The sequence below is a fragment of the Camelus ferus genome, chromosome 14 (assembly GCF_009834535.1).
Source record: "Camelus ferus isolate YT-003-E chromosome 14, BCGSAC_Cfer_1.0, whole genome shotgun sequence".
Taxonomy (NCBI): Eukaryota; Metazoa; Chordata; class Mammalia; order Artiodactyla; family Camelidae; genus Camelus; species Camelus ferus.
Genome location: NC_045709.1, coordinates 20,833,109 through 20,858,830, shown reverse-complemented (window position 1 = coordinate 20,858,830; position 25,722 = coordinate 20,833,109). Strand labels below are relative to the sequence as shown.

At 44.1% G+C, this 25,722-nt stretch overlaps 1 protein-coding gene across 1 annotated transcript in view; it reads right to left on the bottom strand.

Moving 5' to 3' along the window:
- USP12 (ubiquitin specific peptidase 12) overlaps window positions 1-25,722 on the bottom strand; it is a 68,654-nt gene that overhangs the window by 12,054 nt on the left and 30,878 nt on the right. The window contains exons 2-6 of the mRNA XM_032496410.1: window positions 21,297-21,377; window positions 12,005-12,218; window positions 4,501-4,727; window positions 365-441; window positions 165-248 (exon numbers count right to left, since the gene is read on the bottom strand). Of these exons, the coding sequence (XP_032352301.1) occupies window positions 165-248; window positions 365-441; window positions 4,501-4,727; window positions 12,005-12,218; window positions 21,297-21,377 (683 nt within the window). The remainder of the gene's footprint in view (window positions 1-164; window positions 249-364; window positions 442-4,500; window positions 4,728-12,004; window positions 12,219-21,296; window positions 21,378-25,722) is intronic.

The following is a 25,722-nucleotide window of genomic DNA, read 5'->3' as shown; positions in this document are numbered from 1 at the left end:
AGCTGGATTTTGTTTATCCAGTTATTACCTAAGGAGTCCTAACTGCTGGTGATACAGTGAAGCACGTTACTCATGTAACCGCCACAGTTCCCTTCCAGCTGGAAAAGCCCGTCTACACATCCACTGCCAAAGAATCACCATAAATTTCAAAAACACTCAGTTACCGTTTGTGTGCTTCCTGTTTGCTGCGACATTCTTCACAGTAATATTTGTATTCACTGCAGAGAGTTTCTGTGTTGCTGAAACCTCTGTGTAAAATTCAAAATAAATTAATTTCGTCTATACCAGAAATTTATGATTCATTTTAAAATATTCTAAACCAAAGATACTCAGGAACTGTCAAAATAGATAACCCCACACTTACCTTAAGCAGTGAGTAATGGATGTGTTTTGTTCCACGTCAACAGAAAGGTCTAAAAAATCTTCATCTTTGCTGCTTATCTGTAAAAATAGGGAACTACCTTTGATTTCTTGAAACATCAATAAATCACTGACCCAAAATGACAGAATTAAATGCATCCTATTATTAGTAGTAAGTATATAAAGAATTCTGTTTCCTCAAGTGTAAAAGAAAACGACTTGATTTAAGGTACCCAAAAGAACACCAAATAAATGACTCTCCTTTTATGTAGAAGTAAACACCAAAGTGCACCTGTGGCTAATTTTCTTACTGGCAAAGGCAAGTGTGACATGAAATTCCATTACTTCCCCTAATCTGGATATTACGGTAAAGCACAAAACAAACTGTACTATATACACTGATTCTTAAAAACACAGGACAAGACTGAATGGGGGTGTTTGGCAAAGGACATGGTATCTGTACTGTTTTATCACATTTAAGAAAAAAATCTAGCCCAAAATGCCAGACTACAATCTTCACTTATGACCTTCCTTTATCACCCCCCCCTCCAATTTAACGTCTTGTTTGAATTATGGAAAAAATCATCTTGTAAAAAATAACATTACCACTCATTCATTTGAACAGGAGGAGGAGAGAACCTCAGACGTCACCCTCCCTGGCTGTCCCCCCACTGACGACACAGGCGGGGACCTGATACAGTAGGACTGATGTCCTTCTCGCTTCCCCGAGCCTCCCGCCGGCAGTGACCCACGCCCACCGAGCCAGTGCTTTCCTGTTTCCAGCCTGCATCAAGGTTGTCGGCTCAGGATCATTAACCTGTGATAGATTATGTGGCTATATATTACAGATGACGCACGTATGAGTACACGAGAGTGTCGTGTATACAAGGTACAGCGACACTGGAAGGCAAGTCACGTGGGTCTCAAAAGACTCAGCGAAAAAGGGGAATAAAGACAATCAAGAAAGGCAAGAGAACGCGATGTGCTTCAGGAAAAACAATTCACCGAGTTCCGTCGCAAAGCGAGGAGGGAGACGGGACAGTCTGGTGGAGGGAGGCTCAAGCCAGAACGGGCTAAAGAGAAACAGGGAAACAGGAGAGTCTAGTGTTTCTCAGAATGCGCTCTGTGCTTCTCAGACACTCACTGCCTCGGGGGTCTTCACTAGAAATGTTCACCCTTATGGCAACATTAAGACCCTGACATAAGGATGTTCTAGATGTCCCAGATACAAGCGGGCCACTATGCCTGCGGTCACCACTGTGCTGGCGCCGGCTGATCACCACGTGCAGCAGTACTTAAGTTCAAAAGTGTTTCCAAACACTGGTTGATATCGGGTTGTTGCTGGACACTCAGCATCTGGGAGACACAAACTCAGTGAAGAAGTCCAGGCTGGAGATCGGGGCTGGGCGGTCGTCCGCACAGTGGTAATGAAAATGGAACACAGCCCTCCCCACGCAGAGTGAGAGGCAGCAAGAAATAAGCAGCAATTCACACCCTTAATTCTTGGGAGGCATCCGTCAGGATACATCACAGGCCACAGCGGGACCCCATGAAGATGGGATAAGGGTCACCAGGAGTCCACTAGTGGTATCTGGGCACTAACAAGGATGGCCAGTGGACTCTGTGCAAAGTCTCAGAAGAGTAACAGGAGAAAATCTAGGGGACCTTGGGCTTACTGATGACTTTTTCAGTACAACAACCAATAACAGCATTTAAAGAACATCAAAAGCATTTCCATAAAGGAAAAACTGGACTTTATTAAAATTAAAATTTTTAAATTAAAACATCAGAAACTTCTGATCTGCCAAAGACTGTATCTCTTAACCATTTAAGATAAAACAAGCCACTAACCGGGAGAAAATCTCTGCATAAGACACGTCTGACAAAGGACTGATATCCAAAATATACAAAGAACTCTTAAAACTCAACAACAGGAAAACAAACAACCCAGTTTTAAAAATGGGCCAAAGACAGCACAGACACCTCACCAAAGAAGATACACCGATGGCAGATAAGCCTATGAAAGATGTCCCCTGTCGTATGTCACAGGGAAATGCAAATTAAAACAAGAGATACCACTACAAGTATATTAGAATCGCCAAATTCAAAACCCTGACAACAGCACATGCTGACAAGGATACAGAGCAACAGGAACTCTCATTCATCACTGGTGGGAACGCACAATGGTCCAGTCACCCTGAAAGACTGTCTGGTAGTCCCTTCCAAAACTGAACGTACTGTGTACCACACAGTCCAGCAACTGCACTCCTCAGTACTAACCAAAGGAGTTGAAAACTTATGTCCACACAAAAACCTGCACATGCATGTTTATAGCAACTTTATTCACTATTACCAAAACTTGGAAGCAACCTGGATGTCCTTCAGTAGGTGAATGGATAAACTATGGTACATCCAGACGATAAAATATAATTCAGCGATAAAAAGAGATGAGTTACCAAACTGTGAAAAGACACGCAGGAACCTTAAATACATACTGCTAAGTGACAGAAGCCAATCTGAACAGGCAGCATTCTCTATGATTCCAACCATGTGGTGTGTGGAAAAGGCGAAACGATGGAGGCAGTAAAATAATCAGTGGTGGCCGGGGCTGCGGGGGAGGGAGGAAAGAGCAGGTGGAGCACAGGGGATTTTCAGGGCAGTGAAACTACTGTCTGATACTGTCATGATGGATACGTCATACGTTTGTCAAACAAACAGAAAGCAAAGGACAGACAACACCAAGAGCGAGCCCTAATGCAAACTACGGACTTTGGTTAATTATGTTATCAATATTGTACATCACTAACGCAAGACGTTACTCTTAGGGGACAGTGGACGGGGGTGGGGGCAGTATTTGGGAAGTCTCTGTACTTTCCACTCAGTATTTTTTAGGTCTATTAAAAAAAAACAAAGAGACGGTTCCCTGTTAGTCTCTGCCAGCGCAAGTTTATCTGCCTCAGTCAACCAAGTAGACTATGTTGTTCTTTCAAACATCAGTAAAACATCTCCCTCCTTTTCTTGCTTTGGACTCCCTCTTCCAATGGACCACACCACCACTCTCCTCTGCTGTTAAAAAGTAAAGTAAAGACCGACTGGGCAAAAATCATCCGTGAATGCTAAATCTTGGGGGAGATTTTGATGAGGAACAAGGAATCTGTGTCTCCCACAGTCAGCCTACCAGTTACAAGGGCATAAAAAACAGTCATGGTCAAGTGGAGAACCGAACAACACTGTGCGTGGGAGGTTCAAATCAACCTCACCAATGAGGGTCAGGCGGAACTGTGTGCCCAGGGGTGGACTCCTGAGGACAACGCGTTAACTACGAATTATGCCACCAGGAATCTGTAACTTGCATCAAGTGAGAAGGAAACATCAGACAAACTCGGTATGAGGAACGTTAGATTTTACAAGGAGGGGAGGGGAACATTCTTCCAGTGTGAATATCGTAGATGAGATGACTCTGGAAATGTCCCAAACTGAAGGAGGCTAAAGAAAACGTGGTCACTACATGCAATGCAAACTGCTAAACCCTAAAATTGGACCCTGAATTGAAGGAGGGAAACGCTACAAGGGACATGACTGGCTCAGCTGGGAACACAGTACAGTGGACGCCTGGTTAAGTCAGAGTCTGAGCGCTCACTCCTCACGTGGGAGCAAGGGAAGGCGCCGGCCGGCAGGAGGGCTGCAGTACCCGACCCCACCTGTGGACAGCCTTCCAGCGTCTCGCCCCCTGCTCATCGGGGACTGTCCCCTCCGCGAGTGTGCACAGCGCACACCTCCACATTCATTCCAGCCACAAACAGTAAGGATGATCGCAACCGCAGGGAAAGGAAAAACGAATGAATACACCTCCCTGACCTGCAAGTTTCTCATCAGCTTAACTAAGACTGCAATTCCTAGAGCACAGCCCCATGGTCTCCTGTACTGAAAGAAAATGCAGTAGTTCCAGCTGCAGTAAGTATTTTTTGTTATCCCCGTGTCCACTGTGAACAAGCAGACAGGGCCTTCACCTGACAAGGACGTCTTTAATGCCCATTTACACTCAGGAATTACAGCTGTCAAGTTCATCTCTCACACCCGTCCTCCAAGAACCTCTAATGGATTAGGTCTGTTCTATACACAGTGTTATGACATACTTACAGTTTCACAAGTAAGACACCTGGTTTCGTTAGTTAATGTTCCCTGAAAAATCTCGTGGACCCACGTGGGGTCCGCTGTGCTGTTGTTCTCACTGTCGATGTTCCCGTTGGGCAAACGACCATTTTGTTTTTCCTGCTTCCTCTCTTCTTGTAAAATATCAGCAATTGTATTTAGCAGGTAATTTAGGAATTCGTGGGCATCTTGCTGCATGTAGTTGTCAAAAAGCTCTAAAAATAAGAATTTATTAGAGAGTTATTTCAGAGTTAATAACTTCATTAAAAAACTGAATTTAAAAAAGAATGTCTAGCATTCTATGAGAATTAAGTACAAATGTTTGGCATCGTTAGGTGCGTACAAGAAATAGGTTATCTTTCATAAATTAGGACTGAATCTGGGAAAAATAAGGTTATGGTGAATGAAAATCCTTTAAAAAAAAAAAACAACAGTAATTGATCAATGAGAATAGGGCAAAACCCACCCACACATGATGCACCGAGGAGACAAGAAGCAACTGCTTTCCACTCGCAGCTGGAATCTTACCCCACACGTGGTACAACGTGGCAAGTTTACAGCAGAAGCTGGACAACCTCTTGGCAGGGCCAAGCCAGATGCATAAGAACCACCGAGAACACTGTTAAAATTACGAATTACTGAGCCATATATCCCAGTACACAACCTGACTCAGTAAGTCGGAGATGAAGTCTGGAGCTCCTCCAGGTGGCCCTGCTGGGCAGTCAGGGAGAGGGACTAAAGGCCTCACTAATTATCTGCTAATCCAGGTAGTCGCTAAGGCCGCCTCCAGAGGGGAGATCTGGGACTCCACACAACGCCCCCTGCGGGTACACGAAGAGCAGGCGTGCTGGCAACACCACCATCCTAACATTAAGCTCTGGCCCTGTGCTTACTTCACACACCCCGAGGCTGAAGAGGAAGGACTTCAGAGGCAGGGTGGTCTCACCCCATCTTCTTAACAACCCTGTGACACCACGATTAACATTATTTTACAAAAGAGGAAATGGGATCAGAGCAGGTGGAGTCACGCTGTAAGGAAGCGTCAGGGCCAGGATTCAAAGTAGACCGTCCAGCCCGAGCACACACAAAGCAGTCGTACGACCTGGCCACACTCGGACGCCTGTGGCTTCTTGACCAGGTAGTGGTCTCAGTGCACATTTTAGAAGTTCCAGAAAGATTATCGCTTACAGTTTTTAAATGACAGACTAGAAATTGAGAAGAAAATTTAGGGAAAGCCTTCCAAGATAAAAATAATAAAAAATTACATTTTAGAAGAGCAACAGATATGACTGCATAAAATTAAGTTTTATGCATTAGAAATCATTTCAGAAGTCAGAAACAGTGAAACCTGAAAATTATTATCATCTTCAACATAGGGAGTTTATACAAAAGAAAATACAAAGTGGGCAAAGGACTTGAAATCAACAATTTCTAAGAACAAAATTCAAAAGGTTAAAAAAACACTCATCCCCATGGTAACCAACAAGGCCTGATGTTCCTGTCTATAAAATGGAATACCACGTTCCTTTGCAAGGTTATTATAAAGATAAAATGCTAACAAGTGAAAACATTCATTTTTATGAACATTCAAAGAAAAAGGGCTTTAAAAAGTATCACATTTAAGGTGCAGGTTTGAGAGCAAGACTGTTGGGGTCCCCATTACGGCTCTCCCCTGAATATATGCAAGTCGGAAGCAATTTACTTAATCCCTCTGGTGGATCTCAGGTCAAACACAACAACACCAGGGATGCCACTGGAGCCACACTTCATTTCCATGCCGTGAGTCAGCCCCGAGGAGTCGATACTTGGGAGAACAATGAAGCCGAGTCCTAAGCGCCACTGCAGCACCGGCCTGCTGTTAAGCACAGCTTAAGGCCAACGGACCTTTAATCCAGTACACGGTGTGTCCACTGGCTGCTGCCCCCCAGGGCAGGGGGTCCAGAGCGTCTGACACCACTGCCCGCCCTCCCTGCTCACAGGGGGAGCCACCGCACCACCACCGACACGCCAGAGAGCTGGCACCCCTGCGGAACCTTCTGGGCGTCCCCCCACCTCTGCGACCAAGCCCAGCTGTGCTCGGAACCCTCGGGGTGCAGCCCTTGGACCCATCGAGGCCAACATTGAGCTGACTTGCCCCCCAGTGCAGTAATCCCCACCCCCGGATCCCTGCCCGAGCCCCGGCTCCTGCTCTCCACGACCACCCCCCCCATGACCGCCCTCAGCTCTGGGAGGCTCTTGCCCAGCCCTTCCTGCGCACCTTCTACCAGCCGCTTGCTGTTCTCACCCCCCGCCGACCTCTTCAACCTCTGGCATTTTCTAGCTCCCCGCTGCCCCTTCTAAACCACTTCACTTTCACTTACACATAAGAATTCACCCTCAATCAAGAAAGCTCGGAATATCCGGCCAGACTGCCCTTGACCCTCGTGGTTCTGCGGTCATCAGCTGACCCCGCCCCCGCCAGCGGCCTGACCCATGGTGTCTCCGTCCACCCAGCTCCTGCACTGACCTGGTCGCTGTCTAGGCGGCTTCTGTCAGTGCACGCAAACCCCTTAAAAACCAAGAGCTCTCATCCCCCGCGTACCTACCCGCAGGTCACAATCCAGATTCCCCCCACCTCAGGAGGCCCACTAAGATGAGGGCCGGAAGGAGGCTGTGCCAGAGCTGATTAGGGATCTTGAGCAAAGTGGGAACAAACTGGAAAAGTCTTGGAAAAATCATGGAGAATCCAGAAGAGAGATGATGGGAGAGGGCCAGGAAAAAGATCTCAGAAACACTGTGGGGGCCTGGCTAAGGTGACGGATGAGTAGCTCACCGCAGCGGACCGCTACGTGCTGGCTTCATGCCACAATTCAGTCTCAGTTTTCCCTGGTAAAGAACTATTTTAGCATATATGCCTGCTTTTCAAAATAAATACTTCTTTTTAGCAAAGCAGAAGTGTGCAGGTGTTCTCATTTTTTAAAACCTGAAATATCTTTTTTTAAGATGTTCTTTCAACACAGAACAATGACTTCATATTCACAGAAATACCTCAAGTGACTTGAATGTTCTGGAAATAAGATGCAAAGTAAATCAGAAGATACTCTAAGTATTTGGTTAAAATAACATCTGGCCCATTTCCTACAAACATGGTATACTGAACATGCCCGACGTTGCAGAGCCTAAGCTGAGAGCAGCCACTACAGTTTTAAAAACATCAGCCCAGACCCATAAACATGAGAACAACATCCACTAAACAGCCCCACGACAGTCCTGTGAACTGTGTTGTATCTGATTCCTAAACTCTTAGTTTTCCTATGGGTGCTTTCTTGCTAAGCAGCATAGTGGGAAACTTGGACTTCAAACCTGCTGTGGCAAATTAAACAAATTCACTCACTCATTCACTCACTCAATAAATATTTAAGTAAGCACCTACTATGTGCCAGGGACTGGATTAAGTACTAGGAACACAAAGGTGAGCAGAAACGAATGGGCTCCCTCTGCCAAGGAGCTGCCAGTCTAGGAGGGGAGGCACAAGTTCATTATTAATAAACGTACATGAAATGTGTCAACTACTATAGTCCTGCCACAGCTGCAACATTCATGCAAAAAAAGAGGAAAACTAAATCATTGCCTGAGAGTAAGTTAAGTTTTCTTGATAATTCAGAAACAGCGATAGCTTTACATTGCAAAAAATATCTTTCATGCTCTTTTGGAGAAAACGGATTAAGGAATACGAGAAATTATATACTAAAATCTATTTAACAGCTGTTATTTGTGAACAACGAACATTTCCTCCCTTGAGGAAGACCAACACTTGAACATGTATTTACAAATTTGTCTGTATCTCTGCAGAGCACCTGAAATGCTGCTGTGTACATGCAGGTTCCCCAAGAGCCAGGACCCTTCCCACTGCTGCGTCCCTGGGGCTCAGGGTATCAGATGTGCATGGTATTTCCTGAATGAATAAGTGAATGAATGAACAGACAACAGGGGTTGAAACACTTATGATGATATGAGAAGAATTAAATTTGGCCACGAACAACGATGTGAACCAAGCACACGGCTAAGAGCCGGCTGGTCCGACCTCAAGCCCACCCTGGATGACCCCGCCCTCCAGCTGAGACAACCCTCACCAACAGAGTTAGGTCCCCCACCTGCGTGTCCATCCTCCCGAACAAGGGAGAGCCTCCGGGAAGTCAGCCATCCTAGATGGATGCCGTCGTCCCCTGCCCGCACCACTGCAGGGGCCTCCTGGCTGGTCTCCCTGCTGCTACAGGCGCTGCCACAGGCACCCCTTCCCACCGCGGGGCCCCGCAGCCGGCAGGATCTCCTCCTGCAGATCAGAGCCCTCCAGTGGCCTCCTGCAGCTTTCACAACAACCCCCAGCTGCCAGCCCCTGCTTTCGTGCTGACTTTACCTTCATCTTACCCCGCTACAGCAACAGTAATTTTCTCACTGCCTTTCAAGCACTCAGGGCAACTGCCATTTCTGTTCTATCCACTTGGAACAGTTTTGCCTCGGATCTTCAAATGATTTGTCTCTCACTTCCAATCTCTGATCTCATGTCATTAGCAGCTCCCTCATTTTCTACCACTCTTCCCTGCTTTACTTTTTTTGCAGCAAAGATGGACTGTTTCTCATAACTGTCTGTCTGTCTTGTCAGCCCCCTCAATTGTCTCCTGGTCCTGCATGGTGCCTGGCACATGAGGAGCTCCACACATAATATCATTAGTGCAACCAACCACAGGTTCGCATCACCAAAGACAACATATTTGGGAACAAGTGTTACCACACTGTACATAGGAGCTCGGTACCACAGCGTCTCATGCTACGATCAGTTAACATAAATTAACATTTCAAAACCAAAAATCCATTACCGAAATTAAAAGAGTCTTTCCAAGGGGTATCAAAACTACTATTAATATAAAGCAATAGTGGTTAAAACAATACAGAGCTAATACCTACTGAGAATATAGAATGTGACGTTTTTAACATAACATGGAAGTAAACTGATGTAAGAACTACAATCCAACAGTTAAAGTTACTGGAAATACTGAAACAGGTGACATACTTTCCAGAGATTTAAAACAAACCAGCAAGTAAAATCTCAGAAGAGTTTTGCAATGGATAACCTATTAAATCCTCTTTGATTTGTATACTCTTCTCTACACTAATTATTGGGGAAAAAAATCAAAACATACAAAAGCCAGCAACATCAAATAATAAGGGTGCTTTTCTATTAAATATTGCTTCTAAAGCATAGGAAAATGAAACAAAGCTTATGAGAAGATGGGTTTGGAATATTCATTCTGGAATCAGTTTCCTTTAATAAAGTAATCAAGACGTCTATTGTGCATAAATTTATCTTGCCTAAACACACAAAAAATTCAAAAAATACTGAATTATTAAAAGATAATAAACACTGTAAAGATACCCCAGTTTTGATAGGCAAACATGTGAAACCACAGGAATTTAACTATATAGAACTTTCAGAACACAGTAACATCAACTCTGTGTTCAGCAAGAGAGTCTATCTAAATTAAAAAATCATTGCTCACTTAAAGACAATGTTATGGACAGCATGCACCTGCCCTTCCCCAAATTATTACGTTGAAATCATGGTCTGATGCTATTTGGAGGTGGGGCCTTTGGGAGGTCATTTAGGTCCTGAGGGCTGAGCATAGCGCCCTTGAGAAGAGACAGACAGAGCGTGCTTCTCTTTCTCCCAGAGCAAGAAGGCGGCCGTCTGCAAACAGGAGGAGAGCCCTCACCAGGCAGTCAATCTGCCGGCACCTTAACCCTGGACTTCCCAGCCTCCAGACTGTGAGAAATAAATGTTTATTGTTTAAGCCAAGCAGTCTATGGTATTTTTGGTACAGCAGTCCAAACTAAAACAGAACACATGCAATGTATTATTAAACAATAAGGTCAAGAAAAATGCACCGTCACATGAGAAAGAAGACAATGTGCATTCTGGGTAAGCTTCGTGTTTCTGATGCTGATAGTTTCTAAAATACTAACAAAATCACCAAGAAAGGATGGCATGTTCAATCACCACGTACAGTTGACCCCTGAACAATGCAGGGGTTAGAAGACCCTCCGCAGAGTCAAAAATCCGTGTGTAACTTACAGTTGGCCCCCTGTATACATGGGCCCCCCGTGTCTGGTCCCTTATCTGCAGATTCGAGCAAGAGCAGACAACGCAATGCTGCAGTACCTACTACTGAAAAAGTCCTCACGTATGCGGACCCGTGCAATTCAAACCCACACTGTTCAAGGGTCAACTAACTGTATATGAATTTTCTACCAGGACGAAATATTTTAAGTTTCACACCAACACAGACAAAAAGACTCTCCAGGAAGACTTGAATCACTCCATCCACATTCTAACAGAGCTGTATTTGGCTTTCTTAAAAACAGAAGATACTGTACAGATCTATAATTTAAGAAAGTATGTTTAGCTTTAGTCAGGAAAACTTAAAAGATGTGTTTTTGTGAGCAATTAACCAACTGCTCTATATGTGTATATGGAGAAAATAAATAAAATCTTATTGTGGGTATCAGATTCAAGAATGATAACCTACAGCCATATCATTTCAGCATCTTCTAATGTTTTAGGAAACTACATACGACCCATGTTTATCTCAGCTCACATGATGATAAGCAGTGCCAGCTGAGTTAAGGGCAGGGCTCCCTGCTGGTGTATTTAATAACCACTCATGTTTCTTAAATCCAGCCTGAACTTCCCATGGCAGCCCAGCACGCCAGGCAGAACGCTGGGCCAGACGGCAGGGAGCAGTGCGGGGCCTGACAGGACACCTGGACGGTGCTGAGTCCCAGTGATACCATGGAAAGTGAGGAAGTGATGTCTACTTTATGGCTTGCTGTGCAAATTAAATGAAAAATATTTTAATAGAGAAAAGGGAAGTGGGATGTAATCAGTAACTGTTTTTAAAAGGGAGGCGGGGGCAGAGTGAAACTGCCCGCCCCGAGCCAGGCAGTTTAATGAACTGGGTTGGCACTTTCCGTCCCTGGGGTGTGACTCCTGGCAAGTCTTTTTGCCTCTCTTTTTTCACAGCTAACATGGGGGAAGTAACATGCTCTCTACATTGGGTTATTTTAAGGATCAAACAAGTTAATATACATGAAAGCATTAGAAAAACAACAAACGAACAATAACTGGAAAACACACACACACACACACACACACACACTTTTCTTGACAGAAAAGCCAAGCAGGCAAAAGAGAAATTACGATTTCTCATTTCCTGGTGCACAGAATTTGATCTCTGTGTAACAAACTTCAAACAGTAACCACTCCTCACAGCCATCAGTGCAAGGCCGTCTCCTCACTCAACTGGAACTCCCTTAAAGACAGGAGGACCACCTTTGGTTTGTCAGCGGCTGACGCACCACCAGGCGTAAGGATGCCGGGCGACGCTGGCTGCGCTGCAGAACGCTGCACCCGGCCTTCCTGCCACGCAAGCAATACATTAGGAAGCAGAAGAATTACCATTTTCTTTCCGTAATCTTGTTATGAACTTCTTAGGAGGTATGACCCCCACCTTCTTCTTCTGAGTGGCTATGCTGTGGAAGAGGTCCGCCAAGCACGTGAGGAGGCTCTCCTTCTTCCTGGGCTGGCTCTTGTAGGCTAGGACTTTCTCCCGAAACGGACGACAGAAGTACAGTGCCTGAAGAACCGAGTTGCAGTAGCAGGTATTCCCAAACTGGAAGAGAAAACACATGTTCTGTTAAATCTGGGGTAACACGCTTTCAAGAGAAAGAATTTCCACGTATACAGTGGAAAGAAGAGGAAGACAGGGCATTTATGATCCTCAGAAACCGAAAGCTATCAGAGAGCAGAAACAATTATCCCAACTACAAATTAGCTGTTTTAACACTAAATGGATGCTCTTGGCATCAGTTTCAGGTTAAAATTGAAGGCGAATAGTATGCAATAAATTTGGCCTTTACGAAAACTGACTTAAAGAACAACACAGTTTAAATAGTGAGATGAGTTAAGGTTTAGGATTCTGGAGAATTTTTTCTCTTTTCTTTTTCAATTCCCACTGTTATGACAGTATTTGTTATATACAAAGCATTTTATATATTGTATATTTAAAAATACAACTCTCAAAAATTCTTTTAAAAACATACAAGTGAGGTTTACTATCAGGTTCTTCAATGCCATCCAAAAAAAACCACAACAAAAAAGATCCTCTGAAATATTAGGTGAAAAGTCACCAACGTGACAGCCTGACAACCACTGAAATATTAAGTGACTTCATTCTCATACGTTAGAGCGACATGGACTCAGCTCCAGGGCTGAGTCCTGAACTGCCTCCACCTCCCACTGGCCATGGGACCTGGAGTAGGAACCACAACTCACTGAACTTCCGTTTCCTTCTCTTCAATAAGGGGGGAAACTATCCTACTTTACAGAGAAAATAACACATAATTTGATAAATATTTTTTGCCTTCCTTTTCCTTCCCATTAACAGACACCGACTCCCAAAGCTGGCTAATAAGACGCCTAACAGTCCATCAGTGAGGATTTGGGGACTACCTGGAAACTGTGAGAGAGGAACAAGGGGCGCCCTCAGAGCACCACCATGGGTGAGTCACATACACATTACCTGCAAAAGGCTCAGCAGAGAGGAGCGTGTGAGAACGGGCATTCTTACATTATGTGCACAGACCCACACACTCTCGCTTACATTTAAAACTAGGAAGGATACTGACTAAACTTCCAGAAAAATAAAATAAATAAATACCAGGGAGGGTAAATTAAAAGCTAGTAAAAATGGTTATCTATAGAGAAAGAGGGAAAAGAGTGAGATTGCTCTGCATGTATACTGTTACAAAAAGTTTACTTTGTACCTAAATTTTTAAAAACTAAACTAAATCAAAAAAGAGAGGGGAAAAAAACCTCCTAAAATTAAAAACAAATAGATATAAATCAAACTTAAATGTATATCAAGTTGGTGGTAGAACTACATAAAGAAAAGGGTTACTTCAAATGACTTTAAAACACACACCTTTCACTACACCTGCTACCGAAATACAGTCTAAGAATAAAAAGAACAAAGAAACCTTAAGCTAGCACTCAGGAGTCATGCCGTTAGGATTAACCTATTGGTACTGCTATTTTGAAACCACTATAGATCCCCTGCAGGACAAAGCAAGGGAAGAATTAGGTTAACAGCCTTAGGGATCAAAATTTTTAATGTAAAGAAAAAAGACACAACAGTAAAAATTAGAGAAGTAAAAGCCCTTTAAGTTATATTGGAATTAGCAATATCTAGTGCCTTTTTGTAAATGTTAAAGTGTATGAGTGTGTGAGTGTGTATGCAAGTGTGTGCGCGGCGTGAGCGTTCTCAAGTTCTGTCCACTGAAAAGGCCTCCCCGGTAGTCAGTTTCCCCGCACCTACACTGTGGCCTCTAAAAACCCTTTTCCCACAAAAAGAACCAGGATGTGGCTACACAAGATATGGGACAGGAAATGTGTAACGTACAAGATGAGCCTGGAGTACACTTTTGTGTGGATTCAAGAGCCAATTTTCATCAAAAAGAATTAATGCAATGAATAAAAGGCACACCAACTACATAAAAATCTATGTAGTTTACTCGTCTGCAATGGAAGTTGTAAACTAATACATAAAATAGGAAAGCATCAAAGTTTTACCCTGCCTTTCTTATAAAAACCGTATTTCAGGGGGCACTAAAGTTCTTGTTTAGAAAATAATTTTGGCTAATAAAATTCAGAAATTGTTGTAAATATGGATAAGGCAATAATTATCAGTGGATACTAAAACCATCAGGTTAAATGCTGGTGGGGAACTTCAAAGTGGAGGGCTCAGATCTGAACCCCCAATGCACTCCAGCATCATTACAAATGAGCACACTTTTACGTCTCCTGATGTGATGTACCAAGAAACAGGCAGCAATTCCCACAGAGTATTCTTGTCTTAAAAAACAACAAAACCACGAAACTTTAATCTAGAGCCTAGATCGAACTACCAGTTTACAAAATACCCAGGGAACAGAGACAGAGGAAGGAGTTAAATATCTCAAAAAAGGAATAGGACGTGACTCAGTGAAGATTTACAACTTCTACATTCACATTGCCTGTCAGAGCCAAGAACTGATTTCTTAAGGACAGATGCTTGAGAAAGGCTTTCCAGAGAAATGCTAACATCAGTGCACGGCAAGGATGCACTGGTATTACTGATCACAAACACAGCCATGGCTACACTTCAGTAAAGCCTATCCCGGGCAGAGGACACCTGTGGTAGAATCGACAATGTTACCAAGGTTAACTTACCAACTACTAAGTGTTAGTCAGTCTGAAGAATACTAGTAATTGTACCACAGACTGGTGACTCTAATGACCAACAAACTAAGCCTGTGTCAACTGAAGACAAGACAAATCCCCATAATCTGCACATTTGTACTGAAGAGTAAACAACAGGGAACTCTAACAACTTCCAGAGCTGGAAGATAAAAACAAAAGACAGCATCTCGTGGTATGTTAGAAAATTTATGGGGGAAGGGTAGAGCTCAGAGGCAGAGCACATGCTTAGCATGCACAGGGTCCTGGGTTCAATCCCCAGTACCTCCAATAAAAAATTTAAAAAATAAATAAACTTAATTACCTCCCCCTACCAAAAAAAAAAAAAATTAAAAAGAAAACTTATGACAATGAAGCTTGACCTACTAATTAAAAATGAAGCCACCAGCATAAGCTAAGGAGCTCGCATACTCGGTACAGAGTGCTCTAAGTCAGCCTCTGGCTCACGTTCCCACTAAAAGCAACAGGTAACATCACAACCAGTTCTCCGAAGTCTCCCACTATGGTCTTCTTTCACTCACCGTCATCAATCCCATGAAAGAAAAATTAAAGGTTGAAACTACTATTATTTCTCCAGAACAAGCTAACTTTCAATCTTATTCATAACTTCGAAGCTTTTCCTTCAATTTCCCTGATTTTTAATAGTAACTTTCATTCCAGTTCCTAAAACCTAAAAATACACCCTTCAAGTACACAGCTTTCATGCAAAAGATTCTCTGGGACGGTTTCCTCCACGCTCTTGTTTCTGAATGCTCAATTTCTCAAAAAGACATCGCTTTCAGGTTGAAACCTACCCGGTGTTTTTTCAGCTGGTTCTGAAGATCAAAGGCATGACTAGGTTTAAAATCAGGGGAAACAAATATTAAAAGCTGCCACCCTCAAGGCCTGATAATTGACTTTTCAATTGTTTACTGAACACAGTGACCTATCCTTGCTTTCTCTAATGCTTTTGTCTCTAAGTCTTAAAACAAACGAACAAACAAAAACACTCTCCACAAAGACTTACCATATCCCTATCAGTGAGATCACTCTGAGCACACACCCAATATACGCATTTGTTTAGAAATAATATACGTCCATTATGTACACTAAAAATGTAACAAATGTGATTAAGATGAAGTAAATATTTTAAATTACATTAATTTTGTGTTTTCACTAACAATTATTAATATTAAAGAGAGAGCAGCAGATACGCTTTTTTGTAAACTGAGAGTAATAGATTTTATTACAGTGATTTGATAGTCTATCGATAGAGTTCAGTTATTTGGATATATAGTTTTACTGGCTATCAAAGTTGAAAAAGGCATTTTCACAAAGATACATACACAGGTCCAAGTGTTAGAGTCTCTCCTTGACAACCTTCATTTTCTAAATTATGGTATTAAATATTCAATCCTATCTTCCAAATTTATTTGAATTCATTTAAGTAATTATCTGCCTTTATAGCAGCAAAAACCATAGCAACTAAGCACAAAGATCTGAAACCAAATCATCTAGGTTCAAGTCTGGTCCTGCTACCTGAACCTGAAAATTACCAAGAAATTACCAAGCTGCTCTGTTCATCAGTTTCCTCATCTGCTAATGGGACTTATAATAGCACCTGCCTCTAAAGTCATGTGAAGCATTAAATGAATAATCTGCAGGAAGAACCTAGCATGGTTCAGAGCACCTCATTGCTACACAGCTATTTCTGAAACAACCTTTTTGAGCCATACACCCCTTTTGAAGAATCAGATTAGCTGAAATTAGATCACACAATCTGTAAATCCACATTTAAGTTACAATAAATTGCAACAGCAGACAGGCGTAGGGGTGACACCGTCATGCTGACACGTGGAAGCTGAGTCAACAGGACCACGCACACGGGGACAGGTGTGGGTGCCAGCGCCATCCACTTATTAATAATCAGTAAGCTCAATCTATCTTTCATCCTTAGGTAAAAACAAACATTAGGAATGCTAGCATTTTCTTCCCCAATGAATTATCTTACATATTTCATCAGGAGACCTCTGGTTTTAACCACCATTATGTCAACAGTATTACCTTTAAAAAAATATTTTAAAACGTTTAAATGCTCCACTGTCCCCCATGCTGGCTGGTGACAGTGCCCGCCCTGCGAACATCCCCTTCTAAGGGAAGGCCCTCTTACCTGGCCACAGCAGCTGTCTGGGCGGCCTTGTTTCACATAACTCTGTACCCCACATGCCCTGCCCACCACCCCCACTGCAGCCAAATGGACCTAATTCTAGTGGACACCCGCTCCTCACCCCTACCCTCACCCCACCGTCCCCTGCTTCCTGACAGGAGCTGACTTCTCTACGCAAATTCTGCGAGGCTGACAGTCGCAGGCCCTCTGCAGACCCTGCAACAGGGCTGGGCACTTCATCCAACCTGGACAGAGGCCCTGGGCCAGAGTTCTTCTGTCAGATGTGATACGGATCTCTGGTAACTTCAGCCTCGCGTAGTCCGTGGCCGTCAGGTAGAGAGAAACTAAAGAAAAATGAAATCCATGCAAAAGAAAATGGAGGCAAGAGACATTTCCCGACACATGGAAAAAAGTTTCATGTTTATTTCTCTCTCCTCGTAACAGCCCCCGTTCCCTGGTCCGGAGTGCCAGCTAATGACCACTGGCAATTCAGGTTAAAAAGCCATCTATAAGAATGGTCTAGCCTCACAGAAAGACGTACTGAGCCCAACTCAACTTGTGTTTGGGGTCCCGTGGTGGTAGAAAGTCACCGCGGAACTGCGTGATACACACAGGCTGTGCGGTGGGGAGGGAGGCAGCACTGCTGGTCCGCGCCACCCTCCCCTGCCCACTTTGCGGAGGGAAGTGCTCACCACTACAAGAGACAAGGGAAAGGGCGATCTGGCTTATCAGATGAAAACAATATGTTTTCAAAGAATTCAGCTGCCTATATAAACAGCTGACATGAAACTGGGGTATACTGCAGCAAGAGAAAGCTTCTGAAGGCTCCTCTGCCCCAAGTTGGTCTCTGCACCCACACACCACACCAGTGTTTCTCCTCTCCAACTTCCAGTTACATCCAATTACACCACGGTATCCAGCAGAGCTAACCCCACAGGAAACCCCCACCTACGGATTACGCAAATTACGGTGCAAGACATCAGAGTCATCACTGAGTAAACCGCCATAAAGCTGTCATTTGTGAAAATATTCTTCCAAGATAAAAATATCTACAACTGAAAATCATGGAAAATAGTTGTTAATAAAAAAAAAGTGAAGAGTAACCACTCTGCTGAATTTTCTGCTAGGTTAATTAAACTGTAGTTATTTCTCTTCTCTCCATTAAAAGAAAAAAAGTCTAAATTTCTAACTGCCCAAAATACATGTACTATTTCCTAAAAGCAAGTGCTACACTCGCTGGTCGCAAAAAGGGATCCAATCAGGCAGATCCAACAGGAACTCCGTTCAGCATTACCTTTTTGTAAGAGCAATTAAAGTGAATGTGGAAATGCACCCTTAGCTAAGAACAGACTGATGAGAAGGAAGCAGGCATGCGCCTCATTTTAACAAAATCCCGTTGTTAGGAAAGCTGGACCACCAAGCTCCTTAAAGCAGCTACACCCCACGCTGTCGACAGCACCACTTGGCAGGCAGGCTAGGACGGGAGGAAGGAGCTGAAACGTCCACCTCGGAATCAACTAAGCTACCCCTCCCCGACCCCTCAAAGCTCCAACCTTGATTTTTAGGGGACTCTTATAAACAGTGTGGTAACTCTACAAACAAAAAAGGGGGGAAAGAAAGGAGAGAGACTAGTGATGATAATTCAAGGATTGAAAAACAGGGTTTATGGAAAATGGCTAAAAGTACAGAACACAGCTGTGCTGTAGCCTGAGAGCACACAGCACAGGACAAGCTCATCCCTACGCCAGTTCTGCTCCGTATGAAACGCCAGGAAAAGAACAGATCAGGCAAAAACTCAAACGGCCAAAGAAGACAACCACAGACTAGAGACACCCAAGAACTGCCAGGGAGCGAAGGCAGATGGAAGACAAGTGGCCCAAGCGCCTCTACGAGACACGTAGGAAAGGACAGACTCACCACCAAAGGTCAGGGCCTTTTTTGGGGGGGGGGGGACATCTGAAAACACAAGTCTGGTTATACCTTTAAAAAGACCATTCCTTCAACTGCACGCTTAGTCTCCACAGAAGATGGACAGGAGACTGGGAGTGAGAACCCTTGAGGATAGCAGTGAGGCACCCACAGGAAACAGCACCCCACACAGACACTGGAGGGAGGAGCCCCCCCAGCAGAAAATAAACAGCCCCAGAGAAACGGCTCTGGCTGCTGAAGTGGGGAGGGGACGTGCGAGGAGGGGCACTGGGCAGGGGTCACCCTTTTATACCTTCACTGTCGGAGACGAGTAACATTTGAGGAAAGCTTCCAATACCAAAGATTGTAAAGTTCAAAACAGGGAAATAATAAACCCAAAGGTCTCAGAAATAATCCAGTAAGCATAAGAAAACCTCAGCCACAACAAAAACTATAAATAGTATCCTGAGAAAAATAACAGAAAACGCTGCCTCCATGGAACAAGATAAAAAAATAAAAGTACCATTCTAAGAAAGAAAAGGCGCAATGAGCTGGATAAAAAAGCTGAAGATACAGCCTAAGATGCAGAATAAGGCAGATGATCAAAAGTGGGAGAAAAAATAAGAAAAATAACGAGGAAGTCTAAGTGTTTCAATATGCAACTAACTATAACAAAAAGAACAGGGAAACTACACTGACAGGAAGGAAATTATCCAAATAATAGCATCAGAAAAGTTCTAGAACTGAGGAAAATTAGTCACCGATCTGAACGGGTCCCTAAATGCCCAGCAGAACAACATGGGGAGACCTAGGCACGTGATGAAATTTCAGAGCTTTGTGCATAGAGAGGCCTCTCAAAATTTTAAACGGGAAAACAGCCACGTATAGAAGAGAGCAAGAATCAGAATGGCATCAGCCTTCTCCCGTCAACAGTCACGCCTTGGAAATTCTGGACGAGCTCTATAACCTAGGGTGAGTCTTGAGCCCCAGTAGTGACCAAACGGTCTTAAATATGCAAGACCTCAAAGATTATCTCCCATGCACGAGTCCTCAACAAACTACAGAATGCATTCCCAAACAAGGAGAAAACCGAGAAGGAAAATGGGATGCAGAAGAGGAGACAGGTGGGGGCACTGTGCACGGCGATGTGTAGGTGATGGAGAGAGAGGGCGGGGCACGGGCTGCACTGGGGGGCGGCGGGCGGGGCAAGAGAACCTGACACCCAACGGCACAACTCAGTGGAAACTGATACCGAGGTGGTCTTTTTGGCTTTTTTTAGTTTTGTTGAAGACTTTGGGAAGAATAAGTGAAAATTAAGGACATGGAAAAATAAAGCAATGATTAATTCCATGTTGGAAGAACTGGGAAAGCAGGGCAGGGATGATGGTGGCAGAGAGCTAAGTTTCCTATCTACCAAAATAGGAAGGTGGTGGGGTTTTTGTTTTAATAGCAGCATAAGCACTTTATTTAGACTGTACAGGTAAATTCCAGAAAAATTAGCCAGAGGATTAATGAGTGGCCTCCTCCAGGGAGGGGAGGCGGGGGGAGGGAGCTGCTGATTCCGTGGTACTGGCTTCAGCCCAGCATACACAGAGAAGGGTCCCAGAGCAAGGCGAGGCATACAAGTGTCACTGTAACTGCCCTACTCAAATCGTACAAGAAATCTGTCTGCACATCAGAGTTGCGTGCTAGTACTCAGTGACACACCCGTCTGTTCAGTGTAACTCACTTTCTTACCTGTATCATCAGCAGCATATATACTTCAAAACTCTCACCAAGGGTCCACCGAACAGTGCAGTCCAACAGCAGAAACTAGCATGACAATTATGTAACACAGATCTGCGGTGTTTTCTGATAACTCAGAAAAGAGTTAAACATTCTAAAGAAAGTCCTTCCAAGTTTTAATAACGTGTAATTACATAAATTACCCGAAGAAGGACAGGGTGAGGTTTTTTTCTTACATTTTACACTTTTATGTCTGTACTACCGGGACACTGCCAGAGGTAAACTGACAAACACTCTACGACAAGTGGAGGCATTTACAAATCTATCCACACCAGGACATCTGGACCACTGATATTTAGACACGTAAGTAACTCTCAAGAGAATCAAGAGCTCATTTGATCTAGGCCTTATGAAATTCTAGTTATGAGAAAATTTTGACACAAAATAGGGGAAATGAGGCTGACAAGTTAGAAACTGTTCCAAGGCTCTTAAGACTTCAGGCAACTTTGTTTCCCATCATTAGAGATAATCTTGAAATTCCGAGTCGAGTTTCTTGGCATTAAGTCTACTGATACAAATGAACAATTTTCCTTTAATAAATGATGGCCTGCATTCATCATTCTTCAAACTACTTGTCAGCATAATTTTGAGGGCTAAGTATCAATGGATACTCACATTGACTAATCCAAAATAGTGCTCGTTGACTGGAAACTGCTCTGGACCAATCTCTTTCTCTAATGCCGAGGCATTGGCGCCCTACAAAGTGAAAAACAGACATCTCAGTTTTTATAGTATTTTCACAACATTGTCACACTTGTATGTACATTACAGAGAAATCCTTAAAATAGTCATCTTGTTCCCTGTAATTACCTAACATTACTGAAAGAAAATAAAGGATGATAGTGAAGAATGGGGGCTTTTGATGATATGATGAAACACTGGTTTGCAGGAACTTTCTCATGGGACCAAAGCCTGGATCAAGGAACTACACTCATACCTTTTCCTTTTCCTAACTAATGGAGGAAAGCCCCTGTTGTGTCCCGTAGTCTAACAGAGCGTAATCTCGGGGAGATGAAACTCTGTGAGATTAAATATGCATCTATTCAGTGACCCAACAATTCTCCAGACATATATACCTGAAAAACCCCCACACAGAATTAAAGGTGACGAGAGCGCTTGCTGAAGCACCACAATGACTGCATGCTGACCGCAGTCCACGTAGTCTGTGAACGGCAGCGGGCTACGTGGCAGGCAGAACCAGTGAGCTAGGTTCACACACAAAAACATGGACAGCTCTCAAAAACATAATATTGAATAAAGAAAAGAAAAAAACGGGATCACCACATACACACAAAACAGCAAATATTACTTATCTGCAAAGTACACGTGAAAACACACGTGAGTAGGGGCTGGAAAAGGGCTGGGCAGACAATCGGGGGTGAAGGATCAGAAGGAAAAAATAAAATGAAACCCGACAGAAGAAGGGCCTGGCTCTGACAATAACTGTGTGGCGTGGTCTCAGGAGTACCATCAACTCAGTTCTGTGCATCTGGGGTCCCGGAAGGAAAGGGCGGGGGCACGAAGGCCCGGGCGCTGGTACAAACTAGTAAACGGACTCGAGATGTAGCTCCACAGGGAAGTAAAAGCAATTCTGAAAACACGAGAACTCTGCATAAGTTTACTTGGAAGTTCCCAAGAAAACGTACTCCCAGCAGAGATAACTGCTATTACCCACAGAATAGCTGCAGACAAGACGACACACACCACGCCCCGGGGAGGGCACGGCCAGGGTCATGGCCCCCGGGGTCCAGGAGCCACCCGGCTGCTTCCAAACCTGGGAGGCTCAGACCTCGGCCAGAAAGCCCCTCCTCACCTTCCTGCCAGGCCAGGCCTGCAAATAAGCACTGATGAAAGGGAGGCGTGGGGTGGCGGTCAAGCTCCAGCAGAACAAGACGCTTCCTCTGACACCCTCCAGCCGCCCAGCACTTGCACATGTATGTGACACTGCCTTTATTTTTGTAATTTAGTAGTTACAGTTAGGCCTTATATAAAGCCTTGATGCAATCACTGGTTTACAGATACTATTTATTTCTAAAGCTGGCTATCCATGAACTGTTTCCTAAACAACATCAAATTCAATCATCACAACAGCTTCAACATCCACTGAATGGAACCACCCTGGTGGGAGCGCTACAAGCCCACCTCCATCCCTGCCAGCTCAAGTCTCTTCTCACAAACTTCCTCACATACGCTGAAAACTATCACTAAGCCAGATGCAAGAATTCAGACTGATATCAGCATATTCAAGTGAGTCTAACTCTGTCCCCACAAAACAAGATGAAAATGTTTACCATCCAAAGCACAACCCTGTACATCTATCTACTTGGAACAATAAAAAAAACCAGGACAGACACTTGCAGAAAGCATTTCTGGTCCTTAGGATGAACCAGGAACAGAATGCCACGTGAACACCCTCCAGTGTGACACCAATCGCACGGCACACACCGTGTGCTCCAGTCACCCCAAATGTCCACCTGTCCCCCTACCCGCTCCCAGGCACTGCTCAGAGAGCCCTTCCCCTCCTCAGAGCGGGTCTGGCTCAGGGTCCTAACTGTGAAAGGGAAATGTCACCAACACTGAGCCTGATCCTGGCCGTGCCACTAACCGGCTGTAATAACCTGAGACAAAGGCTTCTCCCTCGGGGCTCTGGCTAGCCACACACAAGATCTCGGTACCTACGGTACCTCCCAACCCCACAAATCCAGCAATATGTGAATCTACTGGCTCTTCCAACCTGATTCAAACAGTAAGGTAAGATGCCGCACAGTCTATGAAAGATCAGGCAGTAACAAAGTTCCAACTGCAAGTTAGTGCAGTGTTACATCCTTGGAAACACAGGGCTTTGCAGGCCACGGACTAAGTGCCTCTCGAAACGTCCCCAGCACAATTCTTAGGAAGCTGAGGAATGCAACACTTCTTTTTCATGCCAAAAACAATCACCCAAGTGAAAGAAAAGAAAGTTGAGGTGATAAGGGCACCTTTTATTTATCGATAAGGGGATCTGCTGTCTTGAAGAGACCATCTGCGAACAGGAAAAAAGGAAACCACTTGGGAGATTAAATCACATCCACACAGTCAGCCACGGAAAACGCACCCGCCTGCCCCACACGCTGCCCCCCACACGAGAAAGGAACAGTTGCACAAAAGCAAACTGACACCCAGGAACGTCTTCAGGACAGTAAATTACGGAAACCTCCACAAACTAATCACGGTAAAAATGGTATCTGGGAAGATGTATCATTTTGAGAAGCTAATTATGTTCAGCATCTACCGTTTAAGAAAACAGAGAACTTAATACATTTTAGCAAGAAATTAAAAAATGATGAAAATGTAAAAAGATGAACATTGTCACCTAGAAAATGTACTTATCAAGAATACAGCTGCCCCTCGGTATCTGCGGGGAACTGGTTCCAGGGCCTCCAGAGATAGGAAAATCCAAGGATGCTCAAGTGCCTTATACAAAATGGAGCAGTGCCAGCACATAACCTACGCACGTCCGCACGGACACTTCACATCATCTCTAAATTACTTATAATACTAATGCAATGTCAACGCTATGTACATAGTTGCTAGCAGGCAGCAAATTCAAGTTTTGCTTTTTGGAACTCTCTGGATTTTTCCCCCAAATATTTTCAATCCTCAGATGTGGAACCCACAGATATGGAGGGCTGGCACTTCCTTCTTTATACTATATAGTTATAGATCTTTATACCAGATAATTTGTACTTAATACAAATATGAGAAAATACATTTTTCCCACTTCTGTGTTTCCAGTCATATCTTAGAATCTAGCATTTATCATTCCAAGTTTAGTAACGCAAAGGGTCAGGTCAGGTCAGTGCCTGAAGGATAACTGCCAAAACAGGCAGGAAAGGCTTCCTGAAGATCAAAGCAGCAAGTGATCTTAGTAAATTAAGAAAGTTCTGGAGGCACAGGAAGAGCCGATGTGAGGATGTGGATACAACGAGGAGGAAGTGGACATGAGCTGTGAAGAGACGAATCCAAGGAAAGGAGTGAGAAAGCAGCTCGTATCACGGAGAAGAGGAGGCTGAGCGCCCACGCGCTCCCCTGGAGGACGGCACAGCCCTGAAACCCTACCAGAGACAACCAACATCTTTATGAAAAAAACAAACTATTTGCATACCCTCAGTTTCAGGCATCACAAAAAAAGTCTCAAAGCAGTCCTTCAGAAAAGGTGCAATTCAGCAGGTACCTGAGCACCTCCTGCCCAGCCCTGTGCGAGAAATTGCAGACCGTGTCGCACCTGCTCGTGGGTGGAGGGGTCAGTTCAGTGGGTCACAGCTACCGCTTTCTTTTCCAGTAAAACAGAACAGATCACAGTGCATCTCCCTACTAGGAGTAAACAACGGTTTGTGAAACTTTTGTACCAACATTTAAGTACACACACGTAGGCCTAGCTGTAAAACCTATTTCTCAATGTGGGTTGAAATTTTTAAAAATTTTGATATACATTAAAAAAAGGTTTTAAAAAGAAAAAAATCTGCGAAGTCCTAAACCAACTGGGGAGTACACAGTGAAAAAACACTTCTTTTCATGATGACACAGAGGTAGAAAACTATTAAAAAGTCAATGTACAGTTAGTTATACAGGAGAGAACACGGGCTGCGCTGCACCACAGTGCGTCCTCAGGATGTCAGAGAACCGGGGGAAGGCTTCAGCACCAGATGGACTCAAAGAGCCAAGCCTTGATTTTCCTTCATGGCTATCTCCATCACTGCTTCTCGTGCTGGTGAAATTAGAGCCCTGAGGCGCAGACTTGCCCACCCTCCCCCACCCCCGGCAGGCCAACTGTGCCCAGAGCCCGAGTTCCCGGCTGGTTCCAACCCCAGTGTCACTGCGCACCTTCCTCTCTGGCAAGGAGAGAGAGAGACCAAATTTGTGGCACCTGCTGAAAAATCTAACATGCTACAATTCTAAAAGAGTTAGAGGCAATACAGAGTCACATTTGAGGTTTGAACTGAGGGGAAGATATTTCACCCCTCTGAGCTCTGATCTCCTAATCTGCAAAACAGGACAACCC